This window comes from Misgurnus anguillicaudatus, chromosome 21, assembly GCF_027580225.2.
Source record: "Misgurnus anguillicaudatus chromosome 21, ASM2758022v2, whole genome shotgun sequence".
Taxonomy (NCBI): domain Eukaryota; kingdom Metazoa; phylum Chordata; class Actinopteri; order Cypriniformes; family Cobitidae; genus Misgurnus; species Misgurnus anguillicaudatus.
Genome location: NC_073357.2, coordinates 31,671,843 through 31,699,783, shown reverse-complemented (window position 1 = coordinate 31,699,783; position 27,941 = coordinate 31,671,843). Strand labels below are relative to the sequence as shown.

The 27,941-nt window shown below is 36.8% G+C and overlaps 2 protein-coding genes across 2 annotated transcripts; both read left to right on the top strand.

Moving 5' to 3' along the window:
• Positions 1-7,411: 7,411 nt before the first annotated feature.
• nmbb (neuromedin Bb) lies at positions 7,412-9,126 on the top strand. Its single transcript, XM_055207902.2, has 3 exons — positions 7,412-7,826; positions 7,907-8,094; positions 8,582-9,126. The coding sequence occupies exons 1-3, from the start codon at positions 7,658-7,660 to the stop codon at positions 8,636-8,638; spliced, it is 414 nt and encodes a 137-aa protein (XP_055063877.2). The 5' UTR covers positions 7,412-7,657; the 3' UTR covers positions 8,639-9,126.
• A 2,527-nt stretch (positions 9,127-11,653) lies between these two features.
• Positions 11,654-15,717, top strand: tspan3b (tetraspanin 3b). Its single transcript, XM_055202917.2, has 7 exons — positions 11,654-11,842; positions 12,282-12,473; positions 12,546-12,620; positions 12,705-12,806; positions 12,893-13,045; positions 14,623-14,706; positions 15,157-15,717. The coding sequence occupies exons 1-7, from the start codon at positions 11,780-11,782 to the stop codon at positions 15,247-15,249; spliced, it is 762 nt and encodes a 253-aa protein (XP_055058892.2). The 5' UTR covers positions 11,654-11,779; the 3' UTR covers positions 15,250-15,717.
• The last annotated feature ends 12,224 nt before the right edge of the window (positions 15,718-27,941 follow it).

Sequence of the window (27,941 nt, the reverse complement as noted above, 5' to 3'; positions counted from 1 at the left end):
AAATGTGTGCTTTTAAAAGGGCTAGGCAAAATACATAATCAGAAATGAAAAATGATTAAAATGTCAGGTTAATTTCTTTAGGATAACCTGTCTGGTTATCTAATTTACTGTCATCATTCTCATGGCTGTAATCATGATGACTCACAGAATGTAATTTTGTGCTAAATAGGGGAAGCACCTAGAGCTTTGGAAATGTCACAATAGCGCTGGCATTTTGACAATTTTTATCTCTTATGCACTAAAAGTTGGAGGCAGCGATTGTGTCTGTGCCATCACTGTGGTAACTGTCATTGGTGGTATAGGCTATCTAGCTCTGCAGAACGTGCGTGAACTGCACACAGCTCTGACATTCAGGTAACAATCTTGCGGTCTTCATGTTGTGCATCTCAACAAGACGAAAGGCTAAACGTTCTCAGTTTAAAAAACAGCTGGTTTATTATGTGATCATGCTTTTTTAAAGTATAAAGGTTAGATCATGGTTCTTCAATTCATGTTTTATAACTTTGGTATCCTGAATAAACAGCCATTAAAGAGCATAATGCTGGTCTGGATAATTGCATATTTATAATTTGTAACCCTGTGGCCTTTTATGGCTATACAGACTTTTATACCAACGGGCATAGCAACCGTAATTTTGAGAAATTTCCGTTGGGTCATCTAATTTTTGGGAGATAATCAAAATCTAATTCTCCCTACTCCTACACACACACACTACTCCAAATCATTCATGCTTCATATATAAATGCTGGGTTGTTTCAACACATAGTTGACATCCCAGATTCACTGTTATAGAGGTTGTATATTCAGTTATTTCTAAAGCTCTCTTAACAAGTTTGCATTGTTAAAGCAGCTTTACAGTAAATACATATTAGTATAGACAGTTGAGACATAAGACAAAACTACAATTATATTACACTACTGCACAAATGTTTTTATAGGCTAGTACCTGCCTTTGTTGTTTTAAATTTGTTCATATATTACGATCCTACTTTGCTTGGTAGATTATGCTAACTGTTGGCTCTGACAAAATGTTTAATGCTCTCTCATTTGTATGTTAATTTGGATAAAAGTGTCTGTTAAATAAATGAATGTAAATATAATGTAAATGTAACTACATTAAATTTAAATGGCTAATATAAGAAGTAAACGGTACCAGTGATACCGGTCATTTCATCCAAATACCTACCTGAATGCTTTATGAAAAGACAATGTATCAGGATAGCATGTACTTTTTCATTAATTAACATGATAGATGAAAAGTACAGTATTATATTAAACGTTGCACGTGATTCCAGCTTACATAGAAATGGTAAAAAAAGATGGAAGTGATATAAAAGCAGATTTTTAATATAGATGAAGAATTTGCAATAATATCATAAAATATGTAATAAATAATTGACGATTATTCAAAAATAATCCAAAATAAAGAATAAACAGTCCGTGGTATAAACATAAAATATAAATTGGCATTAATGTATACTGCATGCTTTTAGCACCAGAGCTGCAGAGTGCGGGAGTTAATAATGTGCCTTAGTAACTGACTGGCAATTACTTATTAATTGACATTCAGGAACTTTTACAATCTGGGCATGACACGGTCAATGTGTCTGGCTGAATGTGAGTCACATTGCCAGAGTACAGGTGTGTGTAATGAATACGCTCTAAAAACAAACATTGCTAAATAGCACTAAAGTGGTTCACCGGCTCGTAATCATAGGGGAACCATTTTAGTGCCATATAGCCCCTTTTTAGTACCTGTGTAGAACCCTATTGTGCTATATAGAACCATATCTTTTGCTATATCACCCCTGTATGGTTCTTTACAGGTGCTATATATTACTAAAAATGGTTCCCCTATGATTACAAGCTTTTAGTGCTTTTTAGCACCAAGTGTATAATGATGTGCAAAAGTATGCGAGAGAGTTGGGGTTCTTCAAAATGTGATCAATCTAGCTTTACTCCCAACAGGTGGATGTACATAAACAATACATAGACTCACGTGCCTCACAGTCACATCTTTGCATAAGACTGATGACCTGTAAGAAAGTAGCAGATAGGGTATTAATTTAGTCCCTTAGTACCGGTATTCATTGATTTCCGACTGCTTAGACAGGACTCCGAAATATTTAAACTATGTTACACTCGGGATTGTTTATGTTATTCAAGGAGTATGTATGTTATTTGATGGTATGTTGTTTCTTGTCTTTTTTTTAAGGTTTGTCCAGCCTTGCCAAAGTGGCAAAAATATTCTCCTTTACAGTAAAGCATGCAATGGTAATCCAATAAATATCAGTCATATTCAGCTCAATTGTTGGAAACACTTACGGAAACATGCCCACTGTATGTATGCCTGGCAAAACCATAAAGTAACCGAAGATTTGCATCCACAAGTAAACAGTGCCAGATGTTAAGAATAAGGTCAGAATGCGCTGTTCCAAAGATTACTCACAATACTCATTATTTAGACTAATTATCTACTTATATTTTACTGTGTCAGTCTCACTCAGTTGTTTGTGTTTGGTGATCATATAAATTTCTTTCTTGTGTACACAACCATCCCTCCAGGAAATTAGAACTTGTATTTCATGATAAGAAGGAGAAAGAGATTGATTATGCCAACATTTACTTAGTACTGTCATGGTGAGCGCTGACTGATAGAAATAAACAATTGGGAGTAATCATTGTGTGGATTAATGTTTAAATATATGTCTTTATACTGTTGTGACATTTTTTCACGAAAAAACTTTTAGGGATTAAAAATTGTGGAAACATACTGCAATTGCATTAAAAACAAGGTCTACATTTGTGATTAGCAGATATAGGATTTATAACACACACGCACACAATGCATGCACACAAAGTCACAGATAACCAAAATTGTCATTAACATTTCCTAAAAATATTAATATATGCAGACATTTTAATGACAAAAATATTTTCAAAAGCAGGACGCATTTATAAGTTCATCTGACTCAAAGACTTAAAGGAATATTCAATTTTCTTAAAAGAAAAATCCAGATAATTTACTCACCACCATGTCATCCAAAATGTTGATGTCTTTCTTTGTTCAGTCGAGAAGAAATTATGTTTTTTGAGGAAAACATTGCAGGATTTTTCTCATTTTTAATGGACTTTAATAGAGCCCAACATTTAATACTTAACTCAACACTTAACAGTTTTTTCAACGGAGTTTCAAAGGACTATAAACAATCCCAAACGAGGCATAAGGGTCTTATCTAGCGAAAACGATTGTCATTTTTGACATGAAAAATAAAAAATATCCACTTTTAAAGCACAACTTCTCGTCTAGATCCGGTCCAGCGCGACCTAACGTAAATGCGTAGTGACGTAGGGAGCTCACGTGTTACATATATAAAACGCAAATTTGCGGACCATTGTAAACAATAAACTGACACAAAGACATTATCAGTTACAACAACGTAGGAACGGTCCTCTTTCAACACATTTGTAAACACTGGGGCGGAATTTCGCGTTCGTCCTCTGTGACCTCTTGACGTCATGACGTATTGCGTGGGGTCACCTGGCGCATCACGACCGGATCTAGACGAGAAGTTGTGGTTTAAAAGTGAATATTTTTTATTTTTCTTGTCAAAAATGACAATCGTTTCGCTAGACAAGACCCTTATGCCTCGTTTGGGATCGTTTATAGTCCCTTGAAACTCCGTTGAAAAAAACTGTTAAGCGTTGAGCCAAGCACCAAATGCTGGGCTCTGCCAAAGTCCATCAAAATGAGAAAAATCCTGCAGTGCCTTCCTCAAAAAACACAATTTCCTCTCGACTGAACAAAGAAAGACATCAACATTTTGGATGACATGGTGGTGACTAAATTATCTGGATTTTTCTTTTACAAATGGAATATTCCTTTAATATTTTTAATTGAGTTATAGGAGATATGACATAATAAAAAAATAGATTGAATAGATTTTTTAAATTGCTATTAGAGCTAAAAGCAAGACATTGTAAAAGTGCTGTATAAATCACATCAGTTATTGGTTACGGATTATGAGGATGAGGAATGACACCTCTTGCAACAGCTGGTAAAAACTGATGGCTATTGAACTAATACAAGACGAAGAATAAAATAACTTCTCACTCTTAACTTAGAAACCACATTTTAATGCTTCGGTTTGATCCGTCTGTTTGTAAGTAATTTATCCTGACCAAGTTGTGAAGAAAAAGAGTGCTACTGACGCAAAGTGGTAATGAAGTTTTATTTATCACATGTATTGTCATTTGACATGATGCTCTGTGCTTTCACACTTTAAAAGGTGTGTAAATGTTGAAATGGCAGGGGTGAAAGCAAAGGACAAGTTGGAATATTCACTGTTTCTGTGCTCTCCTTGCAACAGCTTGGTGCTTAAATGGGTTATCATAAAAAGGTGTGAGGTAGGGGGAAGTTAGCACCTTTAAATCTTCAACACTAAACAACCTTTCACTGACTCACTTTTGAGTTTTATGCTCTGTCCCTAGAAAACTACTTGCCCGTCTCAGGATGCAAGAGAATAAAAATAACGAATGATGTGTTTGAAGGAGCCCTTCGATTCAAATCTTAGGATATCAAGGCCACGGGGACAAGAGGTGTTACTAGTTATAATGGATCGCATTTTCACACCCTGCCCTTTGTAAAGTGTGTTAACCTGCGAAAGTTACCTTAAGAAGCTATGTGAGTCAGAAACGTAGCTATGTGAAGTTATGTAGTTCTGTTGGTCTAACATTGCTGCTGTTATTCCCCAATTTGGGGGTAGGGAAGGGTTCAGAGCCCCACCTGTCCCCAGTCACCCCAACAAAATGGAAATAAACTAGGCTTTAAGTTTAACTGTTGAAATGTTGTTTATTGTTATGTTTTGAAACATAACAGCATTAAACACTTTCAATAAAGAACATAAACATGCAAATGTATTATCTTTTTGCATGAAATAAGACTTTGTTGTCAAAAGTACATAATAATAATGTAACTGTGTTTGCATTTTGTCTCTGACATTAGTCATCATACTTTCTTTTTAGCTGGCTTTTTGATTTAGTCCACTGTCTGTGTCCAACTCTGTATCACGAAATGATGTACCTATAGTCACGTAATTTTGTGAGTGTTTTCCGTGACACTGACACATTTTTCTGCCTTTTTTGCGTGAACATGTCACGCATTTCTGTTTACGTGTCACTGTCCTACCCAGTCTCCTGAGGATGCGTATAAATAGCACGGAGTGTAAAACTCGTGCAATACATACGCCAAATTCCACTTTGGCGTGCATATGATACGCAAGTCCTTCCTATTCACTTAAACGGGCCATCCTTTTTGTCGTTTTATTTATTGGTTTCTCAATTTTTTTCTGTTTTTTAAACCATTTTCGCTTGGGTTTAGGGTTAGATTTTAGATTTGCTTAATAAGGTTATTTAATATACAGGTTTCTCCATGTTTTTGTCCATATTTAAGCCATGGTCGCTTGGAGTTGGGGTTAGAGTTGGGGTTTGGGTTAGGATGTAATTTTTATATAACAAAAAGTTGTTCTAACCCTAAACCCAAGCGAAAATGGTAAAAAATAGCAAAAAAATTGAGAAACCAATAAATAAAACGACAAAAAAAGATGCACCGTTTAAGTGAATGGGAAGGACTTGCGTATCATATGCACGGCAAAGTGGAATTTGGCGTATATATTGCACGAGTTTTACACTTCGTGCTATTTAAACGCATCTTCAGGAGACTGGGCTCCACTGTCATGTATTTGTTACTCAACTGTTTTTTCCTATTTTCAAACCATTGATGCTTCGGTTTAGGGTTAGATTTGGTGTTTGCATTAGGATGTAACTTTAAGTATTGATTTCAACCTTTTTTTCATGTTTTTTCTTTATATTTTATGATTTTTAAACCATTGTCGTCTGGGATTAGGGTTATAGTTGGGTTTGGGTAAAGATGTAATTTTACATAAATCTAACCCTAAACCGAAGCGATAATGGTAAGAAAATAGGACAAAACAGTGACATGTTCATGCAAAAAGGTGGAAAAACGTTTCAGTGTCACAGAAAACACTCACAAAATTATGTGACTATAGACGGTTTCAGCAGAAACAACACAAACAAGCGGCTGTCGTGGTCCGCACGTAACTTCCGGTAAACTTCGCTAAGAATAAATAACAACAAAGTTTTTTTAACCTAGTTTATTTATATAACAAGCAAAAAAACATCACATAGATTACCTAGGAAACCAAAACATTTGTTATTTTCTACAAGGCATTTGTTCAGGGGTTTAGTTTACTAGTCAGACCATTAAAAAAACGAACCGGAAGTAAAGTTCGGATCCAGACGTGTATCGCGTCAGCGCACGTGCGTCCGATGAAGCTGTCTATAGGTACGTAATTTCGTGATACTGGGCTGCTGTGTCGGTTTTCTCTGCTGGTGCGGGGTCTCCAGTTTTCTTTTCACATGTCACAAAGGTATACATTGTTAACTTTTATACGCGTTACTGCCAATTCCGCCTTCTCACATTAAAGTTTTTTACGCTTCAATTAACATTCTGAAGTTAGGCTACACTCTAAAAAATTACTAGGTTATTTTTGACCCATAATGGGTAAATACTGGCCAGAACACATGCTGGGTTAAAAATTACCCCATGCTGGATTGTTGTTATGCAACCATGGGGTATAATAACCCAGCAGTTGGGTTAAAATAACCCAGCATTGAGTCCATTTTTAAACCAGCACGTGTTCTGTCCAATATTTTCCCATTATGGGTCAAAAAAAACCAGCCATTTTTAGAGTGTATGATTCTGCATGCTATTTTCTTCACAGTCTGATGTTGTTTTAAATTAGGCTTATATTTAAATGTGCCATTATATGGTCAATAAATAAAGAAATTAATAAAGATCACAAAAATGACCAAATTTCCTCCAGTTTGTCCTGTCCCACTTGTAATGTTCCTAATCCCCACCAGTGGGACCCGCCCCACACTTGAAGAAACGCTGGTGTAACTTAATATATTACCAATTGATTCAATGATGTTTAACAATATTTTTGACTTGACAAAAACTTGTTTTGAGATTTTACCACATGTAGGACAAAATATTTTAACCAACAAATCAATTTCATATATTAAACCTACACAGTGGACTCTGTAGAAAGTATGTAAAATTAAGAAAATTGTATTGTATTATACAATCTGTAGCATATCCCATGAGAAGACATGATGCCAAACTGTCAGAATTGCTGTCATGCATACTGTCAATAATATAATTAAATCTATTACAGTGGATTAATGGTATTTAAATGAGTCTAGTGACTCTTAAAATCCTGTATGTAACAAAATCTAAAGAATGAACGCGAGTGCTGTCCATGGTGCTGAACCACTCGCTGTAAGGTTAAGGAAAATTTGATTTTGCAAATCATTGACACGAAAAGTGACAGCAAGTTTTCCTACGATTGGTTTATAGTCACACACCCACAAAACGTTTATCATTGAGGTCATTGAGGATGACTAACTGTACTTAAGCTAACTGTATTTGAATTGAACGCAATAACTCATTATTGCACGACACGCCAGCCCTCCCATCCGCGGCATATAAATACAACGTCTGACGACTCAGCCCGTAACAGATGCGCGCGTATTGAAAGAGTAGCTAAGCGTGAGACACAGACAACGTTTAAAAATGTCCAGTTTTAGTGTAGCTAATTTATGTCACTGTGGATTCTTCACATACCTTGTGATGTTCTCGTTTTACGTTTCTATAACGTCCTCTGTGAGCCTCGACTTGACTGAACTGAGAAACAAAGTTGCAAAAATCAAAGTTAACCCAAGAGGAAATTTATGGGCAACAGGTGAGACACATACATTACTTCATTTTGTCAAGATTCATTATGCTTCTTACCTATAACAGAAATGTGATGTGGCACTTAAGGTCATTTTATGGGGAAGAAAAGTGTTGAAGACACTGAACAATTGCCGACCCAGGAGAACGCTGCGATGAAAGCCTTCGAGGCGGCACTGAATCCACAACAGGTCGAGCCCGCGGATATCTTCAATGAAATACTGAAGAACGCACTTCAGACACACATCGAGTCGCAAGAGATCAGCCCCAAAGATCGGGTAAGATCTGATGTTTTTTTCTCACGATTGTATTTCTTTTCTTCCAAAGCATTTTGTTAATGTTGACGTCAGGGGGATTTGTATTTTATACATTTACAGAATAGATAGGCTACACTGTAAAAAAAATTACAGTATTACTGGCAGCTGGTTGCCAGTAACTTATTGTAGATTTTACATTTATGTTATTAACTGTTATTTACAACAGCTTGTTCAAAGTTAAATTAATATGAAACATTTTCAGTCTTTATCTTCTACAGTAAGTTACTGGCAACCAGCTGCATAAATACAGCTACACTTGTATGATATGTGTTACTTTTCTGAATAATTGTGAATCATTTTTGTTGATAAAAATATTTAAATATTTTAAATTATTTAAATATTTAAGAAAATATATTTTATTAAATGTCAGTTTATAAAGCTGCTTTTCATCAGATAAGCTTACTGTACTTTTATGAACTGTTTAATTACTAATTACTATTTATTCTAGGAGACTGCACTATTAATGAAGATATTAGGCAACTACATCCAAGGCAACAGAAAATGATGATGGCTTCCATTGGCTGAAAACCATAGGTTGTTTCCATCATATGGAAAATTTCAATTGTATTTTCATTGATTGTCATTTATTAAAAAGTATGTCTACCCTTATAATGTAGCAACAAGTTAAATGTTTTTGGACATGCCCAGAATTGTAATTTTTATTTAATACTTTGTAGTAAAGAAAGTTGTTCCACCATGCAGCTACAATGTTAAAAAGTGTCATAATTTAACAGCTATCAACATTTGTATTTAGTTACTTCTTATTCAGTTACTTCTTGCAATTGTGATTTAATAATTATCATTATTTATGTATTTATTTGTATAAAGCAGTAGGCTTGTGGACCATACTGGTTAAAAGCAGCTCAGTCGAGGCAATTATACGAACTATAATGAATACCTAGTTTACCAAAACAGTAAAAAACACACGCATGCTAATAAATAATCCTATGTATGATCTATACATGCATGTATTAAAAGGAAAACATGAATTATCAGCAAACCATGTTTAGGTTTGAAAGTTTTTTTAACGTATAAAATTGGAAAATAAATTGTTATGAGACAAATTGTATATTATTTACAATCCAAACTTACTGTAATTTATAAAAACACACAGAATTATACACTAGTGTGTGCATCCATATATTTAAAAATTGGCAAAACAAACAAACAAACAAAAAAACACCAACTAAAAGTGACCAATCAAAGTGTTATTTTAACCTTATTAAAGGAATATTCCATTTTCTTAAAAGAAAAATCCAGATAATTTTCTCACCACCATGTCATCCAAAATGTTGATGTCTTTCTTTGTTCAGTCGAGAAGAAATTATGTTTTTTGCGGAAAACATTGCAGGATTTTTCTCATTTTAATGGACTTTAATAGACACCAACAATTAACACTTAACTCAACACGTAACAGTTTTTTTCAACGGTGTTTCAAAGGACTATAAACAATTCCAAACGAGGCATAAGGGTCTTATCTAGCAAAACGATTGTCATTTTTGACAAGAAAAATAACAAATATACACTTTTAAAGCACAACTTCTCGTCTAGATCCGGTCCAGCGCGACCTAACGTAAATGCATAGTTACGTAGGGAGGTCACGTGTACATATATAAAACGCACATTTGCGGACCATTGTAAACAATAAACTGACACAAAGACATTAATTAGTATCAGTTGACATACAACAACGAAGGAACAGTCCTCTTTCAACACAGTTGTAAACACTGGGGCGGAGTTTCGCGTTAGTCTTCTGTGACCTCTTGACGTCATGACATATTGCGTGGGGTCACGCTGGCACATCACGACCGGATCTAGACGAGAAGTTGTGCTTTAAAAGTGTATATTTGTTATTTTTCTTGTCAAAAATGACAATCGTTTTGTTAGATCAGACCCTTATGCCTCGTTTGGGATTGTTTAGAGTCCTTTGAAACTCCGTTGAAAAAAACTGTTATGTGCTGAGTTAAGTGTTAATTGTTGGTGTCTATTAAAGTCCATTAAAATGAGAAAAATCCTGCAATGTTTTCCTCAAAAAATATAATTTCTTCTCGACTGAACAAAGAAAGACATCAACATTTTGGATGACATGGTGGTGAGTAAATTATCTGGATTTTTCTTTTAAGAAAATGGAATTTTCCTTTAAAATATTGTTCTGAGCTGTTCTGCCTTTAAATTTTAAAAGCATCACCCCACAATGGAAGGGACCACAATGGAAATTTAAGGACCACAATGGAAATAAGTCTTTGGGCTTCATTGTGTTATCCCTGACTATTTATGTATTTTAATGTATGACTCGGAGTACTGTTTCATATTTTCATATTTAAGTGGTCAAATAAAATCATTAAATCAATCAATCAATCAAATACAAAATAACAAAAAGATGGTCAAAATCAAGACCATAAACTATACATTAAAAATAAATAAATTACACTTTAATACATATACACAATTGTGTCATATACAGCAGAAGAAACATGCAAAAAATGCAGAACTGAAATTGAGATTTTGATCTGGGTTTCAATTGTAGATAACGGTGATTTTAGCACTTGTGTTTTCTAAAAAGTGATTCGTACAATGCAGTGCTTTGAAAGCTATGGGTCGCTGTCCGTTGTTCTGAAATGTCCCCTTATGGAATGGCTTGTATTTTTAAATTTTTAGGCTAATTATCTTGTAATTACCACTTGATGTGGTAATATTGTTTAATCAAGTTTTAATGATTTCTTATGCAATCTGATATAATCTTTTTCATATGTAGTAAGACTCATTCCATAGTGCAATCTCTTAAGTCCTAGGAAACAAACTCAAATCTGCCTGTTAAGGCCTAAGGCCCTATGAAAACAGTATGAGTTTTCTTTTTATGTTTAAAAGTGAATGGCTTATGATAGCTGTTTAAGTATGAACCTTAAAGTCAGAAAATAAATTAGGGGGGTCAATGCAATTTCGTGATCACAGCCTAAAAACCTTTAATGACATGGTTAGGTTCCTCTAAGCAATTACTGTGTATACTGTATATAAAGTTTACACTTCAGTCTTGCAGATTAAATCCTAGCTATACAGTGTTCCTCAACTGAGAGTTAAAGTAATAGCCTACTGTGTACAAAGACAGAGGCGACCATCAAGGCAACTTCGTAGCAATAGTTTTTTTATGTTAAATTAATATAAAACACACGCAAATACCTAATAAAGGTTTGAAGGTTTAAATGATCTTAAAGTCCCATTTAGGTTAAGACTCCTGTAGGCTACAGGAGGTTAGGGTAGATTTTGGTTACACCGGTCGTCTTAGACAACCGTTCTCTGTTTTCTTACGATGCACTTAGAAATTTACGATCACTTTAAAGCGCCCGTGGATTTACGACGAGTTTAAGTATGCTTATGGGAAACGACCCGTACATCTAAAATAATTCGTTTATAGGATCCATGTGGGCTTTTACGATGCTTTTAGAAAACACAGTTGTTACCTGTTTTCTACTGGTTCTCTTGTGTACTGTACGCCGAGTAGAACACAAGCAGCGCAGCGCGCAATATTGAGGTCAGTGGGACACGTGACTGGCGCTGTTCAGTCGCATGCTCTGTTGACAGTCGCGCGCTATGCGGCTGTTATTAATGTGAACGGATCCTTGCAATAAAATCCAGCTTCGTCGCGATCATGGGACAATGTGGTGTTATTTCTTCGAAGACGGTTTTAGTCTTCCTCAATCTGATTTTTTGGGTAAGTTGCATACAGTATATTATCATTCATTTGTTATGATGGTTGCAACGATAGCGGCTCTCTGACACACACTCAGTATACACTTAAGGATGCACGACGAACGAGGTTGTTTACATCTAATGTCGTTTATATATCATTTACATAATATAATTTAATAAGACAGAAATGTACGTTGAGTGCTTGAAAGCATAATAACAGAATCCAAGTGCAATATTGCATCGAGTACCGACAAAATGCAGATATGCATGCGGTTCTGCCTGCATCGTCGGTAATATTGTCACATATGAATGAGCTTAAGCAAAGCTAATGTAAATATTCTCAAAGGAACAGATAAGACTGTACTGTACCTTAATATTTTTGTTTTTATATTGTATCTTTTTTTAGAAGAACACTCTTTTGCCTTTAACACACTGTTTTATTGTTGCACCCTCCCTCTTAGGCTGCAGCAGGCATACTGTGCTACATTGGGGCCTATGTCTTCATCACATATGATGATTATGACCATTTCTTTGAGGATATCTACACCTTCATCCCTGCAATGGTGATAATTGCTGTTGGAACGCTTCTCTTTGTCATTGGATTTATTGGTTGCTGTGCCACCATCCGGGAAAGTCGCTGTGGTCTGACTACGGTAAAGTTTATTTACACAGATTTCATTTGGCTCTGAATCGTTCCTGATCATTCTTCTCTGTTATCTCTGCAGTTTTCTGTGGTGCTGTTGCTGGTATTTGCCACTGAGGTGGTTGTCGTGGTGCTGGGCTATATTTACAGAGCTAAGGTTAGTTATATAGCATGCATGTGGGTTGTTTTATAATGCCATTGTGAAAACGTTAGAACACCATCTTGTCTTTTTCTCTAAAAGGTGGAGGCTGTGGTGAATCATTCTATTCAAAATGTATATAATGAATATAAAGGCACCAACACAGACGCTCCCAGCAGGGCTATTGACTATGTGCAGAGGCAGGTAAGGCCGTGACTTTCTCATTCTCAGTCTGTTTTGTTTTGCCATGTTTCTCTAAATCTTTATATTTTTAATCTCTTCTCCTGTAGCTTCACTGTTGTGGCATTCATAACTATTCAGATTGGATGAACACCCGCTGGTTTAACGAGTCCAAAAACAGCAGTGTTCCTGTGAGCTGCTGCAAACCCAGCATCAGTAATTGCACTGGGACATTAACACGTCCAGGAGACCTCTATCCAGAGGTAACTGTGAACGGATTTCATTTTAAGTTTATTAAAACAGTTTATTTTAAGTTTATTTATTTTAAGTTTATTACATTTAAAACATGAAAAAAGTTTGCATGGATTGTTCTGAGTAAATAATTTAAAGTTATTGTCTTGACTCTTTAAAAAAAATAGCTGTGATAGAACATTCAGTGTAGAAATAAAATTGTCTACTTAGATCAAGAAATAAAGTTTCAACATGAAATGAACACTTTGCAGAAGTTTATATTATATATTATAAAAAAATTAATAAAGTGCAGAGTGCCTGCTTACTAACTATTCATAACCTTACTTAAAGGAACATTCCACTTTTTTTGAAAATATGCTCATTTTCCAGCTCCCCTAGAGTTAAACATTTTATTCTTACTGTTTTGGAATCAATTCAGCTGATCTCTGGGTCTGGCACTAGCACTTTTAGCATAGCTTAGCATAATCCATTGAATCTGATTAGACCATTAGCATCACTCTAAAAAATGACCAAAGAGTTTCAATATTTTTCCTATTTAAAAAACGTCACTCTTCTGTAGTTACATCGTGTACTAAGACAGACAGAAAATTAAAAGTTGTGATTTTCTAGGCAGATATGGCTAGGAACTATACTCTCATTCTGGCGTAATAATCAAGGACTTCGCTGATGTAGCATGGCTGCAGCAGGCATAGTGATATTACACACTGCCCGAAAATAGTCCCCTACCATTGAAAGTAACCAAGGGGACTATTTTCGGGCAGTGCGTAATATCACTACGCCTGCTACAGCCAGATGAGCTGAATGGATTTCAAAAAGGTAAGAATCAAATGTTTAACTCCAGGGGAGCTGAAAAATGAGCATATTTTAAAAAAAAGTGGAGTGTCCCTTTAAAAATTACACAAAAGACAATGGTAACAAAATAAAATTACCAAACAGTCTAACAATGCAACCATATGAAATTATAGGGATCCCAGGAACCTGAAAAAATATTGTGGAAGTGGTTAGCACATGGTTTAGAAAAAGAATTTGGTTTAATATGATGCATTTTGTGCATTTTGCTGGAACAACAGAAGAGAAAAGGGAATGCAAATTATGACAACAAACAAAACCACAGAAACTTGTGCATGCAAATTTGTACAAATATTATTCCAACTCATCTGCTGTGTTTTTTAATATTGAATGTATACTGTATACACTGTAAAAATATTTTTTTTGTCAAATTAGCATATATAATTTTATGTTACTTTAACTTAAAAAAATTCAGTTGACAATTTCAACTTGATTTAATAAGTTATGTCAACTTATCACAAGCCAAAACTTAAAATATTAGCTTGAATGAACTTGCAATACAAAGTTTTAACTTTATGCTGCATTTTTAAAGTGTAGAAAATCTGCATTGAGTTGCCTTATTTGTTTTAGTAAAAAAAAATGTTCACAAAAAGAAATAGAAAGTAAATGCCAGGATCGAGTAAATTGCTTGTTCATTTTTTGTTTGTTTATTTACTTGATCTAATAACAATAGTTTAACAGTGTAGACCTACAGTCAATCAATTCAGTTACTTTAATGTATTTGTACTTTTCGTTACAGGGCTGTGAAGTTCTTGTAGTAAAGAAGCTCAAAGACATTATGCTGTATGTCATACTTGCTGCATTGACATTTGCTGCCATTCAGGTAAAACCATGGGTATCAATTAATGTCATGCACTCTCAAGAAGTTGTCAGTTTTAAGTTATTAATAGTCTAACTATATTAGTTCTTTTTATAAAAATATTTTTAAAGTGGAACATATCTTATCATAATTACACTAACAAAAGAAGGTTCCATTACATTTTTGGTCATTTAGCATTAAATGAATAGTTCACCCAAATATGAATACATACATATACATATATTTCTGAATTGCCTAAAGCTTTCATGAGGCTCTTTTATTTTGAGCTTGTAAACAAAATTAATTGTAAACTAAATTAAATATTTATAGTTGTCTAGTGTGCCTGTTTCGTCATGACATGCACAAGAACCAATTAGATTGTGTACATTTACCCCAAGTATTTTCTCTTTCTTCAGATTTCGAAATATCATGCTAAGTGTAAATGTATGTCTTGACCTTTGCTTCCTTTCACAGATGCTTGGACTGCTGTGTGCATGTGTGGTCCTTTGCCGCAGAGGTCATGACCCTTCATACGAGCTGCTTGTCAACACAGGTGTAGATGCCTGAGTAGCATGACATTTTGGGAATGGCTGGTCCAGCTACTGTGCTGTAAATATACATGCTTTAGGCAAATTGAGTTTTCTATGCTAGTATTAAAACCTATGGGATATCTTGGGAAAATGTATAGCTGATGGTCTAAATAGCCTTATGCTGATTTGATTCTGAGCATAATAATGATGGGCAGAAAACTATAGTTTTGCTACCTGCACTTATTTTATTGTAAACATTTTACACTAATTGATTCCATGTGTCATGGTATTGTGATATTATGATTTTGTATAAGTGGTATTCTTGGACCAACAAAGAAGTCACTGGTTGACATAGTCCATATATTGTACTCTTAGTATTCCCATTTTTACATCCTTTTATTTAAAATGACGGTAAAATATTGCTATAAGATTGTACTGTATCCATTTAAATGTATTTTTTAAATGGCTGTCCTCAAGATTAAACATTTTATTTGAGCTTTTGAAACTCCACTAAAATCTCTGCAAAGGATTTTAACATTTTTCTTAAAAAAAAAGCTTATCTGAGAGAAATTTTGACTTGAGTATATGGACACACAGTCAATCTATGTTGTATTTTTATTTTCTGATCCTAATACATATGTACTATACTCTTTCTACAGTATATATTCACTTAATTCTACATAATTCTACATTACATTAAACAGTAATAAAAGTAATTTATTGGCTTTAGAAATTAAGATACAGTATGAGAATTCCCCAGTCTTAAGATGTAATTTTTCACCAGTCTCTCTGCTTGGTATGATAACGGTTGAGATTCTGTTTTTTTAGTTAGACAAAGTGTTAACTCACAACAGAGTTTTAATATGGACAGTCTTTTTCTTGATAAGGAGAGATCTAGTGCAAGTAGGTTAACTGGACCTAAGCCAATTGGTTCTTTAAAATAGCCTTTGTTTTAAAAAGCTTATTCTGGGATCCTTTGTATCCTAAATTTGTATAACGACCGGGGAGGAACTGCAGAAGCACTTCTTTTTTCAGTTTTTTAACACTGAACAAAACATTAATATTAATGAACATTAGAACAAAATACAGCCAACAAATTTTTTTGAACTGAATCAAAATGTAAAATAAATGTGAACTAAAAAAACTTAAAAACAACAGAAAATGCTTCTGGACCAGTGTTGTTTGCATCTTGCAAAATGGCCTATTGTCCCTGATGAATAAACAAAATACATTAAGAACTACTGACTATTTTAAAAAATACCTTTTGAAGAGTCTTTTTTAGAGTGCTATAATGTTACTCTTACAAAATGGCCACTAACATTAATGTTCATACTGATCACAGATTTCAATTTAGCAATAAAAGCTCATAGACTATCAGCACGAAATATAATATGTACAGTGTATTTGATCAATTTATGGCTTCACTTCACCAATCAGATGTTAAACAAAAGTTTTTTGTTTATTTAAATCAGGGAGTTAAAATACATTTTATAAGGAATATTAAACAGGAATACAGGAAGGAAATTGACTTTAATTTCAGCGCTTCACTTATCTTCAAGTAAGAGTTAATTATTTGTTTTGTAGAGACTGAACTAATATTACTTATCAACACTAACAGGTAATATACACAACATGTTTCAAGAACATTATTCGAAACGACCAATTACAAGAGGATTGAATGATATTCATATGGGTTGATAGATATAAGCAGGACTGTATTCATGCATATTCATCTTCCTAAATGTATAGTGTGTCTACCATAATTTAAAGCTTATTTTTTCATATAACAATATATATGATACAATATATTATATAGGCCTACATTAATTCATTATATTGTAAGCAAAATCTATAGCTATATATGCTTAACTTTAATTGTCTTCATGTCATGTTTTTCTTTTGTTGTCTTCTTAATGCCTTTGAAAAGAAAACAAAAAGATGTTATGAAGGTAAACTTCTTTATGAGATGTTCAAAAGAGAGGTTCAATTTTTACAGCATTTTACAAAGTGTTCCCAAACTTCTTTAATTCTAGGAGATAGATATAATCCATTTCCAGTGCTGGGCAAGCTACTTGGAAAATGTAGTGAGCTAAGCTACCAGTTACTTCACATTAAATGAAGCTTCACTACACTGAAGCTACCCCCCTGGGAAATGTAGCAAGCTGCTACATCAATAGTAGCTTGCTACATCCAAGCTACTTTTTTATTTTTAACCAGTTTTATTATGTAATTATTTATTCAGTTTCCATTTAGAATTTTGATAATTATAGGCAATTAAAGCATAATGTAGACCTAGGTACTTCACATTATGGAGCGGTTTCCTAGACAGGTCTCATTCTACTCCCAGAATAAAATGCATGAGTGAGCTGCCTTAATTTAAAAACACCTTGCCCTGCATACCTTAACACAGCTCCGAAACTTTTCAGAGGTGTACGCGGATCTGGAGCTACCTCTACCATCATTTAAAATCAACTCCAGACACAGTAACGGACCCGCCCTCCCTTTCACCCTGATTGGCCCCGACCTGACCCTGACTGTATGAAACAACTAATCAAACTGATGATGGCAGTGACATAACCCAATCAGTAGTGATGGGCGATACCAGTTATTTTCTTGTCGATCTGATACCAAGTACTTTTAAGACAAGTATCACCAATACCAATTCCGATACTTCTATGAAATATTTTATGTATGTATTAAAGTTTATTAAAGTGATTTTATGGGGTCTTTTGATAGCCATCATTATTAATTTCAAATAAAATAGACATGACAACTTTTTGCACTGAATACTACTACAAGATTTCTTCCCTTTATACATTTTGGAGATAAAACAATTGAATGCTGACATTAACGTTTTCCTCTTGAGCCTTTTTTTTACATAAACTCTACTGCTTTTGAAAATAAAATAAAACCCTGATAAAAGTTAGTAGACTGGAATGCACTGAAAATCAAACCAGGGATGACTGTGAGGCTGCACTTCGTCGTGCTCTGTAACAGGTATTTTGCTTTGTCATATTTGTGGTATTACCACAGTGGCATATTTTGTTGTTGTTGACAAATGTCACACGAGGCTTCGCATTATTACCTGACTGCAACAATTTAAGTGTATTTATAAACAAAATGGTGTCTTAAAATTCTAAAATCACTTGTTAACAGAGGTGGGTAGTAACGAATTACATTTACTTCGTTACATTTACTTGAGTACATTTTTCGGGTAACTAGTACTTTTAGAGTAAATTTAAGGATGGGTACTTTTACTCTTACTCAAGTACATTTCTAGTGAAAAAACTGTACTTTTACTTCGCTACATTCGGCGGCGTTACTGCGCTACTGTCAAACGGTAATAATTCATGATTTTTAAAGTTTATAGGGCGTGTTCGAAAGTTGCGCGAAACAGGCTGCGTCACCCTTTAGCGCGCGACCGCGCGGTCACCCTTTTAGCGCGCGCGGCCGCGTAGATGATAGGAGAAGCAGATGAGGGCGCGGCAGAGGCGATTCTAGGGTTAGAGCTTTAGGGGTGCTGAGCACCCAATGAGCTCCGCTGCCACCACTCGCTCTTTTTTCCTACAGAAACCAATAATATGTATATTGTAAAATAGCTTTCATTTTAACATTGGTTCAACTAACTCCAAAATAAAGATTTTTTGGAGACCTTTCAGGCATGAAAATGGGTCAGGGGTGAAAAAGATGAGAAGAATATTACCCCTAGGGTCCGGGAGCATGCTCCCCCTTAGAATTTTTTTAAAATTACATATTTTAAAGCATCAATCTGGTGAGTTTTCAGATGCATTTTTTGCCAACCTTTTTATTTCTAATTAATGGTGAGCTAGCACATTTTTGCCATTAATGCCATATTAAAGTCTCAGGACAAAAGGTGGGCTACACCAGCAGTGTGGGTATGGCTTTATGTGAATATACAGTGTATCGTTTGCCTTTGTCAAAATGACAAATCTCCTAATTTATAACTTTTATGCCTACAACATATGGTAGGTTTATTAATAGTTTGTTAATTTGCAGCTTTTCTTTTAACAGTCCTTTAATTGAACCTTTACTATATGTCTAAAACAAAACACTTGTGACTCCTGCACTAAGGGTTAAAGACGTTATCACCTTCATATTAGTCTACATGTGACAAACTAAATAAATATTTATTGTCTAGTTTGATAGTCAGACAGTTAGTGATTTCACACATAACTTACCGGTAGCCTACTGGTGGTATACAGTGATATGTAGTTTGTTTTCACTCTGTTCCAAACGCCATGTTTTCATGACGACTGACCAGAAAAGACGCCCGTGATGTCATGTTTACATGACAACCGATTGTTAAAATAAGTCTCAAATTAACGAAAATCATACAATAAACTTTAACAACGGAGACACACGTATGCAACTACCCACTGAGACGCACTGCATGCGTCTTGCGGAAGAACATTGTAACCGGCGCTACTTCTCTCCGTTTAAGTCTATGGACGAGTCACCCAGGTACTGTGCTACTCCGCAGCGCGCGGGTACCCGCCGGACTTAAATAATCCGAAAATAAACACTTATTTATACGTGTACCATGGTGATTCATTATAAGACAAAAACACGACTTGAAAGATTGATTCGTGATGTACTCGCTCATTATAAACATAACGTAAACATTTTGTAAGATTTGAACAAAAAAGTTGCATCACAACACTATCTGATTCTCACTCTGCGTGTGTTTCACGCTGAATGACGGACGGGCTAAGCGATGCAGGTACAGAGAAGTAGAGGAGGATGACACCATTTGCTAAGCGGGGAGGTTTTCATTTTCTACCTTATTATATATTTTAAACCACAAACTACGGAGTATGTTTTGGACATTATTTAACCTGGTCAAAGACGAACGAACATTTTAGAATAATTAAATTTCTTGCCCCAAGTTTTAGGGGTGCTGAGCTCCTTTTTAGGGGTGCTGAAGCACCCCTAAAAAGGGGCTAGCCTCGCCCATGGGGCGCGGTAACTTATGTTCAGTTATCGGAGGCAGATCATGCGTGGCTTTAAGTTCGGTCTATGTTTTCAATCCAAGAGGTCAAAAAGAATAGTTTCATAATGTGATGCATGCTTTGTTCACTAAACGAGCTGACATCTCAGCGTACAGGAATTCAAGATCCAACCTGAAGTAAGTGTCACAGTATGTCTATTTGAACACTATTAATGGTCATTCACACACGCATTTTTTTGCCATATGCACTCTTGTGCAAGCGATTACAAATCCTAGTGTAAGTTAAACCATACAAACAGCACGTTCACATCTGCACATTTATATAATTTCCCCACAACTAAACAAACTTAACAGCATAATGTAATGACTGCATTTATAAACAAATCCGGACACCTCACTAATGTGTAGAAAATACATTCAAATAAAAACGGGATTGTATTTTATTTAAATCCTTCCTAAAGAATGAATGAATAAAAATAAAAGAATAAAGATTGATTTGAAAGAAACATGTATTATATATTATAATACATGTAGAGATGATTTGCAAAAACAGATAAGTTCCATATGAAAATCTAAAATGATCATTTTTATTAAGCTCCTGTTTATGTTCAGTAATTGTGGCAATGAAAATAACCTATATATCATATAAAATGATGATAACAAACAGACACACACGTTTTTATTTGTTTACTTTTTGCATGTTTAAAGGCAGATGCTGACAAGTTTGTGTTGTGAACATGAAATAAATGTGTGTGTGTGTGTTTAAGATTTTTTCTCAAATGACACGTTATGTGATGTTAATGTACCCATTGCAGGACTGAGATAGGCTGCTTTACTTGTATATAAGCAGAACAATGAGACTCTTAAGGAGAGGTTTGTGAAAACCCTCCAAGAAGTCTGAAATTCAGTGCTTTTGCGCTACTTCTCTATCAGATCAGAAGTAACGAGTAACTAACTACTTGAGTAGTTTTTTCATCTAATACTTTTTTACTCTTACTCAAGTAAATAATTAGATTGATACTTTTACTTTTACTTGAGTACATTTTTGTATAAGTACTTGTACTTTTACTTGAGTACAGATTTTGGGTACTCTACCCACCTCTGCTTGTTAAAAAACAAACAAACAAATAGAATCGATACTTGTACTTGAGAATCGATCCTTTTGATACAAACCCAGGATCGGAAATATCGATATTTTGGGATCGATCCGCACATCACTACCAATCAGAGGTAGAGCACGAGTCTTCACATGATGCGAGTGGTAATGTTTTGTATGAATAAAGGCTGCACAACTTGAAAATACGGGAAAACAATGTCCGGGGTCGATTCAAAATGACGCGCTTATTCACAAATTCAGGATGACTTCAGAAATGTTTGGAAAATTGTAGCTTGTGTGGAAGCTACGGCACTACTTGGTCAAAAAAAAGAGCTTAGCTACTAAAAAGCTATTTGATTTAGAAAGCAGCTAAGCTACCGCCAAGCTACTGAAAAATGTAGTTAAACTACTAAACTTCGCTACTTGTGAAGCTACTGCCCGGCACTGTCCATTTCTCTTTTGGCAGAGAAATAATTTCTTATTTTGCAACACCAAAATACTACTGTCATTGTCAACTGCTTCTTTTGTCTCATTCACCGCAACAGCCTGTAGTATTCTTAGGTTTTGCTAAGAGCCAATCATATGTTACTGTTTTGAGATACTGTGTTCCTATTGGCTACGTCATATGTCAATCACTCGACGTAAGCAAGTGTTTAGGAATTTTAGTGTGTGCACTGATGCTGGGAGAGTACCGGCAATATTGTATCCTGCAAGAAGTCAATAAAATCCTCATCTAGATAATATACCGTGTGTCGGATCATCAATATATAAAGAAGAACACAACATGGTGTCAGAGTGAACGGATTGCACGAAAATGGATACGTCTGGAGTCCCGATGCCCACGATGAACTGGGAAGCAACGAACCTGCCGGAAGCATGGCGCAAGTTTCAGCAGCACGCGGAGCTGATGTTCAGCGGACCGCTAAAAAAGAAGGGTGAGGATGAAAAATGTAGCTATCTTCTCCTATGGGTCGGAGAAAAAGGCCGTGATATTTTTAATACATGGTCTCTGTCTGCAGACGAAGCAAAGGTCCTAAAATCGTATTACGACCGCTTTACAGCATACGTAGAACCCAAAGCAAACGTCATATTTGCTCGTTATAAATTTTATGAGAAAATACAGGGAGATCGCGAGCCCTTCGAGCACTTTGTGACTGATTTGCGTCTGCTTGCCAAAGACTGTAATTATGCAAATAGCGACGAGATGATCCGCGATCGCATTGTTTTTGGGATACACTCACCCAAAGTGAGAGAGAAACTTTTGAATGCAGGCTCTGAATTAACACTTGAAAAAGCGATAGACATCGCTAGATCTCACGAGTTAGCTCAAGCACAGTTGAAAACCATCTCAAATAGTATGAGTACTTCACGTGAACATGCAGTGCACTCAGTTTTTCGTAGCATGCCACAAGGGGCTGTTCCAAAGCAACACAAAGCGAAACACACAAAGAAGTACAGTGAAAATCTGCAACACAGAAATGCAACCTCAGTACACCCAAAAGGATGCGGTTACTGTGGAAACAATTTTCATGCTAATCGATCTCAATGTCCTGCAAGAGGAAAAGTATGCAAAATATGTGGCAAATTAAATCATTTTGCAAAAGTATGTCGTTCTAACAGTGAGAAAACTGTGCATGCAATAAGCAAAGGAATCTCAGACCAGACTGAGGAGAGTGATGATGAACTGTTTATTGACTCAGTCACACAGGGCGAACAAAGCTCAGAGACAGAACAGGCTTTTGTAAACCTTAAAGTAGGCCCTAAACAACTCGAAATCAGGTTCAAACTGGACACTGGATCCGCTGCCAACGTCATTCCCATACATGAGTATGCCAAGTTGAGTACCCACTTTACAACAGACATCTCGCCTTCTGATTGGATACGGTGGAGAACGCTTGTTGGTAAAAGGCAAATGTGACCTGAAATGCAAACACAGAGACATTGAAATGTTCATGACATTTTATGTGGTTGACACAGTTGCACCTCCTGTCATAGGTCTAAAAGGCTGCATAGACTTTGGCCTAATTAAGCTTGTACTATCGGTAACACAAACGCAGATGGAAAGGCCAGTTTTGAAGGAATTTGCAGATGTTTTCAAAGGAATTGGACTGTTTCCCGGCGAGTGTACCATACACTTGGACCCAGATGCAACCCCAGTGGTCCACCCACCTAGACGCATTCCTCTCGCACTACGCAGCCGTCTTAAAGACGAGCTTGATAGCATGGAAAAGCAGGATGTTATCATTAAAGTCACAGAGCCAACGGAATGGGTTAACTCAATGGTTGTAGCGGAAAAGCCATGCTCAGGACGACTACGCGTGTGCCTAGACCCGAGGGACCTCAACAAAGCTGTTAAGTGACCTCATTACCCATTGCCTACTCTTGAAGACTTAACATGCAAGCTAGCTGGTGCTCGATACTTCAGTGTTCTCGATGCCAGATCGGGCTACTGGGCTATTAAGCTCACTGAGGAGTCGTCAAAACTGACTACGTTTAACACAGTCTTTGGACGTTACCGTTTCCGACGCCTTCCATTTGGATTAATTTCAGCCCAAGATGAGTTCCAGCGGAAAATTGATGAAACGTATGAGGGTCTAAATGGGGTCATGGCCATTGTTGATGATGTTCTCATTTTTGGAAAGACAAAAGCAGAGCATGATGAGAACCTACTTGCAATGCTCCAGCGTTCCAGACAGAGAGGAGTCAAGCTCAACCCAGAAAAAAGCATCATCTGTGCGACAGAGGTGAGCTACTTTGGACATCTACTCACTGCTGATGGGGTAAAGCCCGACCCTAAAAAAGTCGCTGCTGTAAGAGACATGGAGCCCCCTAAAGACAAAGGAGAACTCGAGACGGTGCTGGGTATGATCAATTATCTCTCTAAATTTGCACCTGGCCTTGCTGATGTCAACGCACCACTACGTCAGCTCCTGAAGGAGTCTAGTGAGTTTGTTTGGGATGCCCAACATGAAAAAGCTTTCAAGAAAATAAAAGATTTGCTCACAAGTGAACCAGGCCCAGTCTTAGCATATTTTGACCCTGTCAAAGAGCTCAGGTTACAGGTCGACGCCTCCAAGTATGGGCTCGGGGCAGTTTTGCTGCAAGATGAAAGGCCGATTGCGTATGCATCGAAGTCCCTCTCTGAAAGTGAAATCAATTATGCTCAAATTGAAAAGGAGCTTTTTGCAGTGCTATTTGGCTGTAAACGTTTCCACCAATACATCTATGGCCGCCACATCATTATCGAGAGTGACCACAAGCCCCTGGAGTCAATCATGAGGAAACCCCTGGCATCAGTTCCTCCAAGGCTACAGAGAATGATCCTTCAGCTGCAGAAATACAACTTCGCCATCGTACATCGACCAGGCAAGGACATCCCTGTGGCCGACACGCTCTCAAGAAAGTCACTTTCTGACCAAGACATGAGCCTTACTGAAGGCATGGACATCCAACTGCACACTGTGTACAGCAGTCTTCCTGTCAGTGACTCAAAGCTGGAGGAAATTAGAGTTGAAACAGAAAAGGACCCTCAGTTTCAGAAACTAAAGGAAGTCATACAAAATGGATGGCCTGAGGAAAAGAAAAAATGCCCCATGATTGTGACAGAATTCTGGAATCACCGCGATGAGCTTTCATACCTGCATGGAATAATCTTCAAAGGTGAAAAAATCGTAATGCCCACAAGTTTTCGGTCAGATATGTTATCGCGTGTACATGCCAGTCACCTAGGCATTGAGAAATGTAAGCAGAGAGCCCGTGACATCATGTTTTGGCCTGGGATGGGAAAAGAAATAGAGAGCATCATTAGCAAGTGTTCAATCTGCCTCACATATCGCCCTTCCAACACCAAAGAGCCCATGATCAGTCACAAAATCCCAGATAGGCCATGGCAAATAGTGGCTACCGATTTGTTTACCTGGAACAATGAGGACTATTTGGTGACAGTTGATTACTACAGCAGATATTTTGAGCTGGACAGACTTCACAGCACAACTTCTGCTGCGGTTATACACAAGCTGAAAGCTGCCTTCGCACGACATGGGATCCCAGAGACCGTCATCTCAGACAACGGCCCTCAGTATAGTTCTGGTGAGTTTGCATCTTTTGTTAAAGCATGGGAATTCACACATACCACCACAAGCCCATATTATCCGCAAAGTAACGGATTGGCAGAGAAATCTGTGCACACTGCAAAAATGTTGTTGGAAGAGGCAAAGGCTGATGGAGGTGACCCGTACCTCAGTCTCCTGGAATATCGAAACTGCCCGGTTGATGGTTTTAAGTCCCCGGCTCAGCTGTTAATGAGTCGCCGCCTCCGTTCAACCATTCCCAATACCAATCAGCAGCTCCTACCAAAGGTCATCAGCTGTAAAGATGTCAGAGCAAAAAGGCTGCACAAACAACAGCGCCAAAAGAGCTATTATGACAGATCAGCTAGACCCTTACCTCAGCTCACAGAAGGACAGGCAGTCAGAGTACAGGAACGAGGATACTGGAAGCCAGCTACCATCATTAAACCAGCCAATACTGAGAGATCATATCACGTGTGTACGTCTGATGGACAGGAATACCGACGAAACAGACGTCATCTCCTGAACGTACCAGAACCGCACATAAATGACTCTAATCAGGTTTTAGGTGATACCGATAAGGAGCCTTGTACAACATCTGAAAATGACATTTCAGATACTCCTGAGCACACCGATGTTTTTTCCAAACCCACCGGTTACAGAACCAGATACGGACGACAGATTAAACCCAGAAATATTCTGGATTTGTGAATGTACAAGGGTGTAGGCGGATCGCTGCCCTTTCAATTGAAGAATGTATACTGTTCATTATAGTGTTATATGTAAATGCTTTCAATATGTTAGCGCTGAAAGTAATTGTTCACATTGTTATTTTGAATGCATAATAATTTAATTTTTTTCCTGTAATGTGAACAATAATATTTTGTCTCATTTAGAAAAAGGGGGATGTAGTATTCTTAGGTTTTGCTAAGAGCCAATCATATGTTACTGTTTTGAGATACTGTGTTCCTATTGGCTACGTCATATGTCAATCACTCGACGTAAGCAAGTGTTTAGGAATTTTAGTGTGTGCACTGATGCTGGGAGAGTACCGGCAATATTGTATCCTGCAAGAAGTCAATAAAATCCTCATCTAGATAATATACCGTGTGTCGGATCATCAATATATAAAGAACAACACAACACAGCCAAATGATTTTGCATCCCCAATCTCACTGGGGAACCAACAAGTGTGTCCCAACCAACAGTATTATACAAGTATAATATTATGTAACCATTGCAGAATCAATCTTTATTTGTACTGGATAAAGAAAACAATGAGAATATATTCACACATATGAAAGCACATCTTTATGAACATAGCATGGCATTAATCAACCCATCATATTTGACGACACTTGACCATTCGTCAATATGTGACGGGGAGGCTATACCTTTCGCGTCATTTTTTGACGAACTGGGGACTTCAATACTATTACGTCCGTTGCATTCTCTTTCCTATTTTCTTACCATTTTTGCGTCGGTTTAGGGTTAGATTTACATAATGACATCCCTACCCAAACCTAACTCTAACTCCAACGCCATGTGACAACTGTCGTACCTAACTCTAACCCCAACGCCAGGTGACAACTGTTTAATTTCGCGTACACTGTTTAATTTTGCGTAATCTAACCCTAAACCGACGCGAAAATGGTAAGAAAATAGGAAAGAGAATGCAACGGACGTAATAGTATTGAAGTCCCCGGTTCGTCAAAAAATGACGCGAAAGGTATACCCTCCCCGTCACATATTGACGACTGGTCAAGTGTCGTCAAATATTGACGACATGGGGTGAGGATGTGTTGGCATTAATCTATGGTTTGCTACTTACACTTATCTTTAATAGCATAGGAAGTAAAGTTTATCCATACAGTCTCTGTTCTCCCAACTTTTAGCTGTATTGTTTCGAGCTCCACAATTAAAGCGATTGACAGGACATGATGGCAGCTGGACCAGGTCTCCCAAAGCTTCTCCACTCACCCAGAACCACGAGACTCCCAGAAATCGCAGCCCTGTCCATACGCTGCGTGTGTCAGTGATTGTAATGGTTTGGTTTGCTTGGATGAGATGTGAATATGTAGGCAGACTGGCCAAATCAGTGTAGTGAGTCCTGCAGTGTTGTAAAGCATCCTCCCAGCTCTTGTTCTCTTTTACAAAAATCATAAGCATCTGTGATGTATTGAATGTTTCAAGTTTTGCATTTTGACTCAGTATCTTCCCGTAGCTAAGGGAGGCGTGGTCTGTGTATGTTGTACGAGTGTTTCTGGTTCAAGCAGCAAGTAAAAAGTAATCTGAGCAAAGTGATTGACGGCCTCTTGTGTGTTTCCTTAAATTGATACATCACAGTAAAAAATTGGCGACGAGGATAAAGTTTAAATATGGCGCTTGTGGGAAACTTAGGCGAGTTTGTCCCGAAAGTGGAATCTTGGTCGGCGTATATCGAACGGCTGGAACAGTTCTTCGTGGCAAACGATATTAACCAGGAGAAACAGGTTGCGACCCTGCTGAGTGTGATGGGAGCATCCACCTACGGTTTACTGAGAAACTTGGTGCAACCTGAAAAGCCAAAAGATAAGTCGTACAAAGACATTGTG